The sequence below is a fragment of the Conger conger genome, chromosome 11, assembly GCF_963514075.1.
Source record: "Conger conger chromosome 11, fConCon1.1, whole genome shotgun sequence".
Classification (NCBI taxonomy): domain Eukaryota; kingdom Metazoa; phylum Chordata; class Actinopteri; order Anguilliformes; family Congridae; genus Conger; species Conger conger.
The window spans coordinates 51,508,003-51,525,502 of record NC_083770.1 but is presented as its reverse complement, the minus strand read 5'-3'; the positions used below and the strand labels follow the sequence as shown (position 1 = coordinate 51,525,502).

Sequence of the window (17,500 nt, the reverse complement as noted above, 5' to 3'; positions counted from 1 at the left end):
GGCTGTAAAAGAATTTAATGATGTACATAAATCTGTGCAAATGCTCTTATCAGAGGAGGGGCAGGAGAATGAAAATGTGGACTGGTATGAACCCAGAATTACTATTTTTAAATATTTTTTGAATGAAGTACAAACCTGGAAAAAGGGTCAAATTGCACAATTACATGTCACCCCTCAGGACAGCATTTCTAATGTTTCACACAAATCCAACAAATCCCAGACAGGATCAAAAGCCTCCTCAGTCTCTTCAGCATGCAGGAAAGCAGTGGCAGAGCAGGCAGCTCCATTAGCCCGTGCTGAGGCCTTAAAGACCCAACATGCCTTAAGACTGGAAGAAGTTCAACTAAAAACAAGAAAGGTTGGAGCTGGAAACCAATATAGCAGCATCAGCCGCCAAAATAAAAGCCCTTCAGAGTTTTGAGATGGATGAGCAAATCCAAAAAGACGGCATGGACTCTTATTTTGAAGCCAGCAAGGAAAAACCACTGAGCTTGTGGAATCAGAGCCGCCAGTGGCTGAATTTATTGAACTAGGTGCTCTTCCAAAAATACCACTTCAAAGGGTTGTTTTTGATCGCCAAGGCAGCAGTCAGCAACCTCCAGCAGGGTCCAATCCATCTAGATCTAATGAGAATACCAATGCAGCTACTAACCATGATGACATCACCACTGTTATGCAAAGACAGAGTGACATTGTTGATCTTATCATCATGCAACAAAAAATAGCCTTACTCCCCACTAGGGAGATCACAGTGTTTGACGGTGATCCGCTGACCTATCAATCTTTCATCCGAGCATTTGAACACTTAATTGAGGATAAGACAAGTAACTGTCAGGACAGGCTCTACTTTCTTGAGCAGTATACTTGTGGCCAGCCCAGGGATTTGGTCCGCAGCTGCCTACACATGGAAGCAAGCAGAGGCTATGCTAAAGCTCAACGACTATTAAAGGAGCACTTTGGGGATGAGATCAAAGTCACAAGTGCTTATTTGGAAAAGGCATTGAATTGGACAGTGATTAAACCTGAGGATGGAAAGGCACTGCACGCTTATGCACTCTACCTGAGAGGATGCTGTAACGCCATGCACGACTTGCACTATATGGAGGAGCTTGATATGCCCTCCAATCTAAGGCTGATTGCATCTAAGCTTCCTTACAAGCTACGTGAAAGATGGAGATCAGCAGCCTATGACACGTTTGAGAGGACCAATACGAGGGCTACATTCCAACACCTAGTGGGATTCATGGAGAAACAAGCTAGAATCCTTTTGGACCCACTGTTTGGGGATATACAAGATCCTCTCTCCAGTAAAAGGGTGGTTTTAAAGGGCAGGATAGCTGACCTTAAACAGCAATCAAGAATGCCAAAGAATAGAGGGAGCAGCTTTGCCACTACAGTGGCAATAGTGGGTGATGGCAACACTAATGACAACTCTACTACTCTGTCATTCAAACAAAACCAACAAGGCAACACCCCAGGTGCTCGTACTGCCTCATGCAACTTTTGTCAGGGCAACCATTCACTAACTGATTGCCAACAGATCAAGGCACATACTCATGAGAAGAAGGTGGAGTTTGTGAAGATGAACGGCCTTTGCTTCGGATGTTTAACTAAGGGTCATCTAAGCAAAGACTGCAGAAGAAAGCTAACATGTCAAAAGTGTCAAAGGAGGCACCCAACTATATTACATATTGAAACAATGAAAACTTCAAACCAGGAACCTCCAAAGGAGGTGGGTCCTAAGGAATTGAAGAAAACATCAGTCAGCTGTGCTCTTGTTTCAGCTGGGGAAGTGACTGGGGCCGGTAAGGATTGTGCACTGGCTATTGTGCCAGTCAGAGTCAAAGTGGCCAAGGGAAACAAGTTTGTGTTAACTTATGCTTTCCTCGACCCTGGCAGCTCAGCAACATTCTGCACTGAGAACCTAATGAAGCAGCTGAATGCTAGCCAACGCAAAACAAATATTCTCCTTCGAACAATGGGGCAGAAGAGACCTGTCAGGAGCTATGAAGTCACTGGACTAGAGGTAGGCAGCCTGGATGGCAGCATATACCTTGACCTACCAAAAGTCTATACCCAGGATAAGATCCCAGTCTCAAAAGAAAACTTACTCACTCAAACTGAACTGGAAAGGTGGCCTTATCTACAGGGGATCCAATTAAAGGAAATTGATGCAGACGTTGAACTCCTGATAGGAATCAACGTTCCTAAGGCGATGGAACCCTGGCGCATAATTAATAGCCAAGGGAATGGACCATATGCGGTGGAGACAGTTTTAGGATGGGTGGTCAACGGTCCACTCAATTATTGCACCGATATAGTAGGGTCTGGACCTCCTACAATGACGGCCAACCGAATATCGATTGCTGATCTGGGGGAACTCCTAGTCAGGCAATATAATCAGGACTACTCAGAGAGAGCGTATGAGGAGAAAAGCGAAATGTCAGGTGAGGATCAAAAGTTCATGCAGATTGCATCCAGCTCAGTAATCCTCAAGAATGGTCACTACCACTTACCCTCACCTTTTCGCAACAAAGACGTGGTCATGCCAGACAACCAAAAAATGGCAGAGCAGCGAGCCATGACCCTGGTAAAGAAATTCAAGAAAGATGAGGTCTATGCTGCAGAATATAAAGACTTCATGGAGGATGTAATCAGCAAAGGTTACGCAGAGAAAGTGCCCCGAGACCAACTCCACCGGAACGATGGCCAGGTCTGGTACATACCTCATCATGGTGTTTACCATAAGCAAAAGGCCAAGCTTAGAGTAGTGTTTGACTGTACATCATCGTACAAAGGCACATCTCTCAATAGAGAACTCCTCCAAGGCCCTGACCTGTCTAACACCCTCATTGGTGTCTTGCTCAGGTTCCGCCAAGAAAGAATTGCCATTATGGGAGACATTGAAGCAATGTTTTACCAAGTACCTGTCCATAACAGCCACAGGGACTTTCTAAGATTCTTATGGTGGCCAGGTGGAGATACCAAAAAACACCTGGAACATTACAGAATGAAGGTCCACCTCTTTGGCGCTGTGTCATCTCCGAGCATCGCTAACTTCGCTTTACAACGGACAGCAGACGACAACAGTGGGAAGTATGATGAGGAGGTAACGGAGACAATCAAGCACAACTTTTATGTGGATGATTGCCTCAAGTCAGTAGCCACAGTAGAACAAGCCATTAGGCTCACCAAGGACCTCAGAGATGCATGCTCTCAGGGAGGCTTCACACTGACCAAATGGGTCAGTAATAGCCGCAGGGTCCTGGCATCCCTCCCTGATAAGCACAAAGCAACACTAGTAAAGACACTGGACTTGGATAGAGAAAAGCTGCCTCTTGAAAGAGCACTTGGGATCCAATGGAATATTGAAAGTGACACATTTACCTTCAGAGTCACTATCAAGAGCAGACCTCATACGAGAAGAGGAATCCTCTCCACAGTCAGCTCAATATACGATACATTGGGTTTCCTTTCTCCATACATCCTGATGGCCAAGCAAATCCTCCAAGAGCTCTGCAAGGCAAAGTGTGGTTGGGATGAAATCATCCCAGAGAAATTATCCAAGCCATGGCAGAGATGGATTACAGAGTTAGATCAGCTGTGCAAATTCCAAGTTGATCGATGTGTGAAGCCTGAAAACTTCGGTCAGGTCAAGACATCAGAGCTGCATCACTTCTGTGATGCAAGTGAGCTGGGTTATGGCACTGTCAGCTACCTCAGGTTCACGAACAGTATGGAAAAGGTCCACATTTCATTCATTCTGGGGAAATCTAGGGTGGCTCCACTCAAACAGATGACGATCCCCAGACTGGAGATGGCAGCAGCAACGCTAGCTGTGAGGGTGGACAGGATGCTGAGAAGGGAGCTTCAGGTACAGCTTGAAAGCTCCACTTTCTGGACAGACAGCACATCCGTGCTGAAATACATCCTCAACCAAACAAAAAGATTCCATACTTATGTGGCCAACAGAGTTGCAGTGATACGTGACCTATCTCAAGAGAAACAATGGAGACATGTGAGCTCCAAAGATAACCCGGCTGACGACGCTTCATGTGGGTTAAATGTAGAACCTTTCCTAAAATCCACAAGATGGCTGAAAGGTCCAGAATTCCTGAAGAGAAAGGAAACCGAATGGCCACAGATCCCAGAAAAACTGGGACAAATCCCTCCGGAGGATCCAGAGGTAAGAAGAGACTTCACTGTGAACAGTGCTAGCGTAGAGGAATATAATCCAACCAGCAAGCTAATTGAGTACTACTCATCATGGACCAGATTGCAGAAAGCTGTTGCCTGGATTTTGAAACTGAAAGGACTCCTTCTACTGCTAAGTCACAACAAGAAATCTCTAACAAAGACTGATCCAGCATCAGAGCTGACAACTTTAAAGTATTTAAAGGAACAAATGGACCAGTTCAAAGTTACATGTGGAGTACAAAACCTGTCTGTGGAGGACATGGACGAAGCAGAAAAGGCCATCATTCGCTTTGAGCAGAGACAGCACTTTAAAAAGGAACTGGCACTCTTGGATACAGGGAGACGGGTCAAGGCAAGCAGCTCCATCTGTAAACTGGATCCAATTGTGGATAAAGGAATTCTGAGGGTGGGAGGACGAATAAGCTAAGTGGCTATGCCATTAGAAGAGAAGAATCCAATCATCCTGCCCAAAGACTCTCATATATCCAAACTGATCCTACGACACATTCATCAACGAGTTGGACACTCCGGTAGAGGTCACATGCTCTCCAGGCTAGGTCAGAGATTCTGGCTGCCTTGTGCCAACTCATCTGCTAGGAAAATCACAAGGAGTCACAAGGTTGGAGAACAACAAATGGCTGATCTTCCAAAGGATCGTGTGTCTCCAGATCTACCACCCTTTACCCATGTTGGTATTGACTACTTCGGACCCATAGAGGTGAAGCGAGGCCGTGCTCACGTGAAACGGTGGGGAGTAATCTTTACCTGCCTGGTGAGTCGAGCCGTCCATTTAGAAGTTGCAAGCTACTTAGACACTGACTCCTGCATCAATGCCTTGCGCAGGTTCATATGTCGAAGAGGACCAGTAGCAAGCATTCGAACAGACAATGGGACCAACTTCATAGGAGCACAGACAGAGCTAAGAAAGGCTCTGAAAGAATTGGATCACAATAGGATTCAAAATGCATTACTCGAGGACAGAGTGAAATGGACATTCAACCCTCCCTTTGGAGCCCACCATGGTGGAGTATGGGAGAGGCTAATCAGACTTGTGAAGAAAATATTATATTCAGTCCTGAAGGAGCAAAGACTGGATGATGAGACATTACAGACCACTTTGTGCGAGGTGGAGGCAATAATGAATGACAGACCAATAACTACGGTGTCAAGTGAACCTAATGATCTAGAGCCTCTCACTCCAAACCACCTACTTCAGTTGAAAAACAAACCAGTTATGCCACCAGGACTATTTCAAAAAGGTGACCTGTACTCCCGGAAGAGATGGAAACAGGCACAATACCTTGCAGACCTCTTCTGGAGGAGATGGATTAGGGAATACCTCCCACTTATGCAGCAACGGAGCAAATGGAATAACCCTAAACGGAACCTCTGTCTAGGCGATCTTGTCGTCAGAGTGGATAACATGGCACCCAGGAACTCATGGCTTATGGGCCGTGTAGTGAAGACCTTGTTAGGGTCCAAAGGTCTTATACGGAGTGTTTTAGTAAAAACCAAGACCAACATCTTGCAGAGACCAATTGATAAACTCTGTCTACTACTGGAGGCAGATGGCTAATCTCAGCCAGCTAAGATTAAGAGGTTTCCAGAGTCAACGGTCAAGATGCACCTATGGGAGTTATGTGCTGGTAGTCCCTGATTCCCAGAAACCAGCCCTATACATCCACATGCACATACATGCCCCTGACCCCTGAACTCTTGCCCCCTCTTGCACGCCTCTGACCCCTGGACTGCTGTATTCCACCTACACATAACTACATACACGTAGAACCTAAACATATATGGACTTTGAACATTCTGGAACATTCATGAATTATGATGTGTGTTATGTTTAATTTATTGGCTCCATTAAATTATGATTGATTAATTGTTTTGCTATGATGTTAACAATTAGGGGCCGGGATGTTGGAGCCATAATGATATGAGTTGATATTATATATGATATTATTATTTGTCTACCTATAGTAAGCCTCCCCCTTTTGGCCAGAGCCGCAACTGCATCTATTTAATCAGCCAAGTAATTTGCGGCACCTGTGTTAGTCCTAGGGAGACGGGGAGACGGAATCGTTTTTTGACCACACAAACAAAAGAAAGGATACAAAGAAAGAAACACACAAAAAAGGCCAAAGCAAAGTCTATTTTTGTTTAGTGTAAAAAGTCAATTTGGAGAATATTTTTGTTCAATGTTTAAGCAGAATAAAATGCATTTTTTGTTTCAACTTGAAATCGGATCTCCACGATTGTTTGATTGTGTGTCAAACCCCCGCTCCGGCTTGGACAGTGGCTATTTTGAAGCATCAGTTTTTTAGACGAAATACGCCACTATACTCACTATTCCCACACTACAGACACACCTATTCTCACTATTCCCACACTACAGACACACCTATTCTCACTATTCTCATACTAGAGACACACCTATTGTCATTATTTCCACACGGTTAGGGTTAGGGGACCATAGAACCATTTTATGTAGCCTCTGAAGTTTTTTTTGTTTAAACCACATCAGGTATGATAAAAGAAAAAAAGATTATGCTAAAGGGGGGGGGGTTAGGATTTATTGGTTATGGGTTAGGGCAGGGGTCAGCACACCCTGCGGCTCTCCAGGACCAGGGTTGCCGACCCCTGGGTTAGGGGTCATGGGGTTATGGTTATGGGGCAGAGGCTATGGGCTATGGGGTAGGGGTTATGGGTTAGGGGTTAGGGTTATGGGGCAGGATGTAGGGGTTAGGGGTTAGGGGGTAGGGGCTATGGGTTTGGGTTTAGGGGTTAGGGTTATGGTTATGGGGTAGGGGCTCTGGGTTATGGGTTAGGGGTTAGGGTTATGGGGTTATGGTTATGGGGTTAGGATTATGGGGTTATGGGGTAGGGTGTAGGGGTTAGGGTTTAGGGGTTAGGGTTATGGGGTTATCGTTATGGGGTTAGGATTATGGGGTTATGGGATAGGGTGTAGGGGTTAGGGGTTAAGGGTTAGGGGGTAGGGGGTAGGGGGTAGGGGTTATGGGTTATGGGTTAGGGCAGTGTTTCCCAACTCCAGTCCTCGGGACCCACATGCCAGAAGGTTTTTGTTGTAACCAGTAACTCACACACCTGCTTTAATGATTGAACCAATCAAACCACAAAAATGCCCTTGATTAGTTAAATCAGGTGTGTGAGTTACTGGTTACAACAAAAACCTTCTGGCAAGTGGGTCCCGAGGACTGGAGTTGGGAAACACTGGGTTAGGGGTGATGGTTATGGGGTTATGGGGTTAGGGGTGCAGAACCCACCTTCAGCATTCAGCAGCTTCCTGTCCTTGTACAGGTCTGTGAGGAACAGGCTGTTCACCAGAGTGGACTTCCCTAAGCCAGACTCCCCTGCAATACAGCCAGCAGCACTGTGTCAGAGCCACCGAGCGTGGGACAGAGCATGCCCACTGAACTCTGGGTTACAGTGTTGTTATGTATTATCATACAGTTGCAAGAAAAAGCATTGATTACTCATAAAATGTGGTCGGATCTTCTTCTAAGTTATAATTATAGATAAACACAATCTGACTAAACTAAACACACACACAGTTGCACTGTTCAATTTGTTATTGATTGCATAGTGAAATTATTCACTGTGCAGGCTGGAAAATGGAAGTGAACCCTTGAATTTTGATTTGTCAGTAACCAGGATTTGTGTGCCTTCATTTAAAGGCCAAGGCCAGTGCACTCCATACTGCCAATCTCATCTTCTTAATTGAAACACCTCACTCCAATTAGCAATTTGGAGAAGTTATAAACACATAGGTTCAGAATGATTACTCAATGCAATCAATAACCAATTGTACAACTGTTGCATGTTTTTAGTTCAGTCAGATTGTATTTATGTGTAATTGTGACTTATCGACAAAGATCGAACCACATTTTACGAGTAATGAAAGCAGAAATCCAGGTCATTCCAAAGGGTTCACAAACTTTTTCTTGCAACTGTACATCTGTGCTAATGTAAAAATAAATGAATCAATATATTGAATAACGTGTGACATGTGTTGATAGGTGTGACTGTCGGAGGGAGTTGTGGTGTTGGCTCAGTGAACATGCTGTCACTTACCTGCTACCATGAGGGTGAAGTCAAAACCCTTCTTCACAGACTTCCTGTGCACCTGGTTTGGGAGAGTGGCAAAGCCAACATACTGCTTATCCTGTGAGAGAGAATGACAGGGGGAAAAGAGAGATATGGAAGAGAGGGAGAAGGATGAGAAGGAGATCAGAAAGACTGTAGTGTCAATGTAATGAATTGCATTCATTCAGTTTCCAGTTCAGCTCAGAACTGGGAGAGAAGAGTCTTTCAATCAAATAGACCATTTAAAATACACAGAATGCAGAATATAATGGAGCACAGACAGACAAAAACAAATCTGCAATCCAACAGGAAGTGATGAGTGAGCTGGGTTCAGTGAAAGCAGGAGGAAGGGGGTGCTATGCAGTGGAAGAGACAGCACATTTATAAAGGGGGTGGCAAAGGGCCGAACGCCATGCTGCTCCATGGAGCAGGGGCTCCAGCTGCTGTGCTGGGAGATCTCTTCTTCTTTAGTTCTGTCAAATGGGAGGCCCCCCAACCTGACATCAGTCCAGACCAAGAGGGGACACACAAACGCTCCCGCATGGCTGTCGGGACAGAATGTGAGCCAGACGGGCACAGAAACAGTGCGGCTATTGACCGGCCTGAACGCCCCCCCCCCCAGGGACCCATCATAGCTGTCATATCCCTCATTTCCCACAGCAAAGAGCAACTCTCCACCCTTCAGCCAGCACTAGGAAACGTCTCACAAGATGGCCATGTATATAATAAGGAACAGCGGGCGCATTCCTCCTCTGTCTGAAGGGTTTCAGTGCAGTAAAGTAACTCACACAGACACATGGCACAGAGACCAGGTAAAAGCCCTGAGTCAGAGTCTCTGGACAGGCTTGTTCTGCTCCACTGAGCCCCAGGCAGGAAGGCAGCGGGAGTTCAGCAGCGGGAGTTTAGCAGCAGGAGCTCAGTAGCGGGAGTTCAGTAGCGGGAGTTCAGTAGCGGGTACTGCTACCGCCATCCTGAAAGGAAGCAGCTTCCTCCCTCCAACATGTGCCCCCCCCAAACCCTTTCTCTTAACCCTTACTCTAACCCTCTCCTAACCCTACCCCCATCCCTCTCTCCTAACCCTACCCCACTGGAGCCCAACCCCCGCCCCTCCCTCTGCACTCCGTCTTTACAACCTTGTCCACTTTCTTTACAAATTATTTGGAAGAGTTCTCCCCACCCTTCCTTATTCTTCTCCATATGACCCCCCCCTCCCGGAGCGTTACCTTCACCCGGGCTGTCCTAAAGCGTGGAATGAGCAGACGCTCGGCCAGGTTCTCCTGCCGAATCGTGTCCATGTGAAAGACTCTTCCTCTTCTCCTCTCGCTCAGCCTGCACTGTCTCTCTCCCCAATCACTCTGTTTTTCACTCCGTCCCCCTCTCCCCAATCACTCTGTTTTTCACTCCGTCCCAGTCTCTGTGGAACGTGCTTCCTCTCGCCTGCTCTCTGGATCTCTCCCCACTCCCTCCCTCTCAGCTCCGCCTCCAGCCTCCTGCTCCTGTCCCAGGTGGGGGAGGGCCTCCCACACACCACCAGCCCTTCAGGCAAGAGGAGCCAGAGTGTGTGTATGAGTGAGTGTGTGTGTGTGTGTGTGTGTGTGAGTGTGTGTATGAGTGAGTGTGTGTGTGTGTGTGTGTGTGTGTGTGTGTGAGTGTGAGTGTGTGAGTGTGTGTATGAGTGAGTGTGTGTGTGTGAGAGTGTGTGTATGTGTATGTGTGTGTGAGAGTGTGTGTGAGTGTGTGTGTGTGCGCTGAGGATACCCAATGCTCCCACAAGGGGGAGACAAACTCAACACTGCCAGCACATTGTGCATTCACACCAAGTGGTTACACTAGATGCATTTACAGGGAGACAAATATTTTATTAATAATCAGAATAATACACCAATCAGAATACACATGTCTTATGTGAGCACCTCAGTCAGAATAAACTCGCCCTCTTTTCTATTCTGTGCATCCCTTGGGCTGAATGAGATTGGTGTTTCCATGAGATTCAGGAACATGGCGAATGCCAAGCAGAACTAGCCTGAAGTAACACAATGGTAGACAGCTCAGGTAAATGGTATATTATATTACATTATAAATGGTATATTATCTTACATTATAAATGGTATGATGCCCGTGGGTGGGGAGTCAGACTGGGGGTTGGGTTTGGGTTTAGGGGTGGTCAGCTGCCCGTGGGTGGGGAGTCAGACTGGGGGGTGGGTTTGGGTTTAGGGGTGAATCACATGTAAGGATCCATTACTCTGGGCCCCGCCCCCCCTTGGGTACCAGGAGAGTCTGAAGGGACTGAATGGAACAGATGTCTGACTGACACAAAGCGCCCCCGCCCCCCCCTCCAACAACAGGGCCTGAATGAGCCCCTCCTACTCCCGCTAACCACCCAGCTGCTACAATGCCCCTGCACCTGGGTCTCTATCCCCACTCCCACCACAACCACCCCCATCCCACCCCAACCACCCCCATCCCACCACAACCGCCCCTATTTTCACTAAATGTCTGTACGGACCCACCAGGAGCCATCTGACTGTAAGCAACTGGGCCCAATACTCCCCATCAGACACAAAGACTGCTCTGGCTCTGTTTCACAATGCCTCTGTCTAATGTGGTGTGAGTAAAATGGCCTTTAGGTCTGACAGAAAGCCGCCCCGTCCTGCGTAATTCATGTGTAATTCAGGCTGAGAGCAGCTGTGTGCGGGAGCCCAGGAACAGGACCGCCCCTCCACAGCTTTCACATGCAGATGAAGCTGCCTGTGATTGGTGGACCAAGCTCATTTACATGTAAATGCCACAGCATGTGATTGGTGGGCCACATAAGGGGCTTTGACCAATCACAATCCGCATTCATTATCAACACCTGCTGGCATTAGAGTGCCTGTGAGGGGGCAGCCAAGCAGGGCCCCCCCAAGACTGGAGGGGCGAGGGGCTCAGCTTACAGAGCAGGAGCTGGTTAGAGTGAGGAGCTCAGCTTACAGAGCAGGAGCTGGTTAGAGTGAGGAGCTCAGCTTATAGAGCAGGAGCTGGTTAGAGTGAGGAGCTCAGCTTACAGAGCAGCAGCTGGTTAGAGTGAGGAGCTCAGTTTACAGAGCAGGAGCTGGTTAGAGTGAGGAGCTCAGTTTACAGAGCAGGAGCTGGTTAGAGTGAGGAGCTCAGCTTACAGAGCAGGAGCTGGTTACAGTGAGGAGCTCAGCTTACAGAGCAGGAGCTGGTTAGAGTGAGGAGCTCAGTTTACAGAGCAGGCGCTGGTTAGAGTGAGGAGCTCAGCTTACAGAGCAGCAGCTGGTTAGAGTGAGGAGCTCAGTTTACAGAGCAGGAGCTGGTTAGAGTGAGGAGCTCAGTTTACAGAGCAGGAGCTGGTTAGAGTGAGGAGCTCAGCTTACAGAGCAGGAGCTGGTTAGAGTGAGGGGCTCATTGTTTGGTATTCTGTGCAGTTTTGCTCAGAATATGAACTCATGCTGAGGCTGTAAAACTGTACTAGACTGTACTAGGTACTAGACTGCAGTGTCACAGGTCAGCTCTGGGGCTGGGTATGTCAGTGATGCTACATGAAGCTGCTACGTTCAGTGGTGTAATGACAACATGCTGACTCAGCTTGTGTATCTGTTGAAATAACAGAGCCCTGGATGTGCAGCTCACTGCATCGTTGCAAATGTAATAATGTCCCCCCCCCAGTGCCAGCTGTTCCCAGGGGGGGTGGGGTGTGCCCAGGGGGGGTGGGGGGTGCCCAGGGGGGGTGGGGGGTGCCCAGGGGGGGTGGGGTGTGCCCAGGGGGGGTGGGGTGTGGTCACACTTGCAACATTAGGCAGACAGAGACAGTGAGGCATCTTGTGAACAATGTTACTAAAAGCAAAGGATTATTATGAAGGGGGACTTATTTTTTAGACTTCTACTGCTGTAGCCTGTCCACTTGAGGTTATGTTGTGTGTTCAGAGATGCTCTTCTGCAGACCACTGTTGTAATGTGTGGTTATTTGCGGTACTGTCACCTTCCTGTCAGCTTTGACCGGTCTGGCCATTCTCCTCTGACGTCTCTCATTAACAAGGCCTTTCTGTCTGCAGAACTGCTGTTCACTGGATTTTTTTTTTTCCACCATTCTTTGCAAACTCTAGAGACTAGTGTGCATGAAAATCAGCAGTTTCTCAAATACTCAAACCACCCTGTCTGCCATCAACAATCATTCCACGGTCAAAGTCACTTAGATCACATTAGATCACAGATGGTTGATGTGAACATTAACTGAAGCTCCTGAACCATATCTGTACGATTTTATGCATTGTACTGCTGCCACACCATTGGCTGATTAAATAATCGCATTAATAAATAGGTGTAATAAAGTGCTCTGTGAGTGTAGAACTAACAAACAAAAGCAACAACAATATATTTTTTAAAATAAATAATAATTAATGTTTTTTTTTAATCTGACATTATTTTACAATTTAAAAAGAAAAACGGTACTAAGGCTTACATTTCCCTGTCAATAGAGCATGTACTGATTGTACCAAACTTGGAACTGATGGTACAAGGAGGTGGGATTTCCTCCAAGACCTCATTCCACTCATCCCAAACAGCTGTGGAATCGTGTTCCTTCCAGACATTCCTACTCTGCAGCACAAGGGTCTCCATGGCAACAGTAAGGTGAGTATAGTCATCAGTGATCATGTGACAAATGTACATGGACGCTTATTTTAGTAGGAGCTAGGGGTGCAAAGGACAAGTTTGTGCGAAGCACTTTGTCTGGATTTTTCACCCATCGTGTTTACGTACACGTACCCTGGGATTGTAGACTCTTGGCACACACAGGGTTCAGAGGGACCCATAACTATTTTAGCAACTCAGTGAGTTCAGGCTAAACACCAAGATATTGATAAATATTACACTCTACTGTGCAAACCAGCCTATTACTGTGCAGACTCAGAGAGGTGTACAGGTAGGGGTGTGTACAGGTAGCATGCTTTCTCTCCTGCTCTCCCAAGAGTACAGTACATGAGGATGGTGGAGGGCTGTTGCTTGGCAACACCCCAGCTGTCATGTCTCAGGGGCTGCCCTACAATCTGCACACAGTTAGCTGCGCTAATGATGAGCACACAGTTAGCTGTGCTAATGATGTTAGCCGAGCTAACCATAATCAGTACACAGTTAACCATGCTAATGTCCAGTACACAGTTAACTCTGCTTAGCATAATGAGCATAGTTAGCCCTGCTAAGCTTGAAGGGTGATACACATGGGGCCTTCTCAAAGCTGGAAGCCAGTTTCTCCCTCCTGAAGTGGGAACCCAAACCCAAACCCATGAATGTAACACTACACCAATCTCATAAACCTAATCCTACACCCAAACCTTAGCTGAACACTGAGAGATTGTCCCATGGCATGGACACCATTATGCTCACATAACAGATACCTCACACCTTTAAACACAAATAAGTTACTGGCCTCTTACATCAATAATGTCCATCTACAGCCCATCTACACAACCTCAGGACTACCTACTGGCTAATGTGATATGGTGCCAGCAATGTGTAGTGGGATGTTGGCCTTTTAGAGTCCAAAATCATAATGAACATGGCAAGATTTCTGGGCTTTATGCTATAATTAGGATACAAACCTACAGCAAAATGATGCATCCAATCACTGGAGCCATCTCCTGTGACATCATCACCACACTGGCTCCCCTCTGACAGCACAGAGTAGTTTCCTGGAGTTCTCAGTCACCTGACCTCCCCGGGCAGATACGGGCAACAACTGAGCACCTGTGATGAGAGCACAGCTGGAACGCCTCGCGCAGCGGTCTGCACAGCCGTGCCCGCCTCCGCGTGTCAGCGACGCAAGAGACAGCAGATAGCTAGTACTCTCCATGTCAGTGACAAATTATTTCCAGGGGAGACCTTGCACAGATTACATGTAAATACAATGCAAATACTTGACAGCCTGTTTGAGCAGACAGTGGTAGAATTAACAGTCGCTCATGATTATAGCACAAAGAAAACCACTCGGACCAGTGACATGTACGGATGTAGATATTGAGTGCAGATAACAGCGAACCGACAGACCCTAAAAGAAGCTCCAACGCCCATCCCTCCCCAATTTAATACTCGCGCATCTTGCCGGGCATGGCCTGCACCCGCTATTATGCTAAGCAGGGTATTGTTCAGAGGGTGACAAGACGATCTGGCAACAAAAGCTATTAAACAATGCTTGACTATAATGCTTAAAATACAAAGAATATACGTGCAAGCTAAGGCGTATAGGCTATAATGCGCACGCAAACACGAACAATAATTAATTGGCTAACCTGATGTTAAAATTGCACACCTAAACCCTCTTGGAGTCTGTTATGTTTCCCAATTATTCTCTCTAAAATATTTATGGAGTGTCAATAGTGACCAAGCGAATGGATGCTCCCCCACGTCTCGTTGCTAATTTATGGTTTTGTGATACTAACAGCTGTGGAGTATGGCTTCAATGCCGGCCGCCGCCGTGAAATATGCGCGGCGCGGAATTGAACGAATGCGTGTTTCCTTACCTCTCCATCTTCTGTTGATATCCATTTTTGGTTTCATACCGCAGGTGCGAGGATACAAAACGATGTCCAGGCATTTCACAGAAAATGAGAGAGAGGGGGGATATTAATCAATGAAAAACACTGAAGCAGGAAACCTCGTCGCGCTACATCATACATGTACATTATCTGTGCCTCTGTGTCCTTGGACCTACCCGATTTTATCATCCGGCTTTTGTATCTAATGTTGGTAGTCATTTCGTCTATCGTCCCTCACAGTCGTTCAGCGGTGGAACTGTAGTCTGTCCGTCTTCACTGGCCTCTCGTTTGGAGGTGGGGGCGAAGACTCCGCCTTTCTTTGTTCCACCCAATCGCGCGCCTAATAAAGTCGAGATTGACGTAGCCCTCGAGGACGCACGGACAGCTAATTTGACAGTATTATTCTCTTGGATTATATAACATAGCAGCATTTATATCTGGTTTATACAAGTGTATCTACATTATATACCAATATATACCAAAGATGAATGCTTATACAACCTCACTCTTAATAACAAATGGTTTTACCTTCTAATCCAATATTAAATATAGTCACTCTTAAAGATCCAGAAATATAAAATAAATTAATCATTCCCTAGTATCAGATTTGTCTTTACTGTATAGCACAAATTAACTTAAAATCTGGCAATATATGCATATAAATACCAACAGTGTAAGAATTCTAGGCTAAAAATAAATCACAATTATTACTTTGGAACATGAATTTAATTAAACAGTTCAGTTAAGTCAGGTTCTTTCTGTATAATATACGCCGTATCCGTCATCTCCTGACTGAGAAAGCCACCCAGCTCCTAGTCCAGGCGCTCGTCATTTCCCGCCTGGATTACTGCAACTCCCTCCTAGCCGGTCTCCCAGCATGTGCCATCAAGCCCCTCCAGCTGGTCCAGAATGCTGCAGCCCGCCTGATCACCAGTCAGCCCAGGTCGGCTCATGTCACCCCGCTTCTCATTGGCCTCCACTGGCTTCCTATTGCCGCACGCATCCGTTTCAAGGCCCTAGTGTTGGCATTTCAGGCTGCTAAGGGGACTGCCCCACCTTACATACAATCCCTGATCACTCCCTACTCCCCAGCTAGACCACGCCGGTCTGCCAGCTCTGGTCTTATGGTCCCCTCTCTACATGCACCTGGCGTTCGAACTGCACGTTCACGCCTGTTTTCCGTTCTGGTTCCTCAGTGGTGGAATGACTTGCCTACCACTGTCAGAACAGCAGAATCCCTCCTCATATTTCGACGCAGACTCAAAACCCACCTTTTCATTCTCTACCTTAGTCCTCCCTCCTGATATCCCTATCCTTGTCTAACCCCCCCCGCAAAAAAAAAAAAAATAAAATAAAAATGCACTTATGATGACAACTACAGTGGGGCAAAAAAGTATTTAGTCAGCCACCAATTGTGCAAGTTCTCCCACTTAAAGAGATGAGAGAGGCCTGTAATTTTCATCATAGGTACACTTCAACTATGAGAGACAGAATGGGGGGAAAGAATCCAGGAAATCACATTGTAGGATTTTTAATGAATTAATTGGTAAATTCCTCGGTAAAATAAGTATTTGGTCACCTACAAACAAGCAAGATTTCTGGCTCTCACAGACCTGTAACTTCTTCTTGAAGAGGCTCCTCTGTCCTCCACTCGTTACCTGTATTAATGGCACCTGTTTGAACTCGTTATCAGTATAAAAGACACCTGTCCACAACCTCAAACAGTCACACTCCAAACTCCACTATGGCCAAGACCAAAGAGCTGTCAAAGGACACCAGAAACAAAATTGTAGACCTGCACCAGGCTGGGAAGCCTGAATCTGCAATAGGTAAGCAGCTTGGTGTGAAGAAATCAACTGTGGGAGCAATTATTATAAAATGGAAGACATACAAGACCACTGATAATCTCCCTCGATCTGGGGCTCCACGCAAGATCTCACCCTGTGGGGTCAAAATGATCACAAGAATGGTGAGCAAAAATCCCAGAACCACACGGGGGGACCTAGTGAATGACCTGCAGAGAGCTGGGACCAAAGTGACAAAGGCTACCATCAGTAACACAAACCTCTTTCCATCAGCAAGGGCATTGAAGATGAAACGTGGCTGGGTCTTTCAGCATGACAATGATCGCAAACACACCGCCCGGGCAACGAAGGCGTGGCTTCGTAAGAAGCATTTCAAGGTCCTGGAGTGGCCTAGCCAGTCTCCAGATCTCAACCCCATAGAAAATCTTTGGAGGGAGTTGAAAGTCCGTGTTGCCCAGCGACAGCCCCAAAACATCACTGCTCTAGAGGAGATCTGCATGGAGGAATGGGCCAAAATACCAGCAACGGTGTGTGAAAACCTTGTGAAGACTTACAGAAAACGTTTGACCTCTGTCATTGCCAACAAAAGGTATATAACAAAGTATTGAGATTAACTTTTGTTATTGACCAAATACTTATTTTCCACCATAATTTGCAAATAAATTCTTAAAAAATCAGACAATGTGATTTTCTGGATTTTTTAAAAATCATTTTGTCTCTCATAGTTGAGGTATACCTATGATGAAAATTACAGGCCTCTCATCTTTTTAAGAGATTTTTTTGGGAGACTTGCACAATTGGTGGCTGACTAGATACTTTTTTGCCCCACTATATGTTCAGAACAGCATTTCATGTGTA

General features: G+C 46.3%; 1 protein-coding gene across 2 annotated transcripts in view; it reads right to left on the bottom strand.

The window, feature by feature from the left end:
* The window catches only part of septin5a (septin 5a), a 27,099-nt gene extending 11,984 nt beyond the window's left edge, over nt 1-15,115 (bottom strand). The window contains exons 1-3 of one of the 2 annotated variants that reach the window (XM_061261314.1): nt 14,994-15,115; nt 8,293-8,383; nt 7,485-7,571 (exon numbers count right to left, since the gene is read on the bottom strand). In XM_061261314.1, coding sequence (XP_061117298.1) covers nt 7,485-7,571; nt 8,293-8,383; nt 14,994-15,056 — 241 coding nt within the window. In that variant the 5' untranslated portion in view covers nt 15,057-15,115. Of the gene's footprint in view, nt 1-7,484; nt 7,572-8,292; nt 8,384-9,527; nt 9,756-14,993 lie in introns of those variants that run through there. The other variant, XM_061261313.1, reaches the window with a different exon arrangement.
* Nucleotides 15,116-17,500: the final 2,385 nt, after the last annotated feature.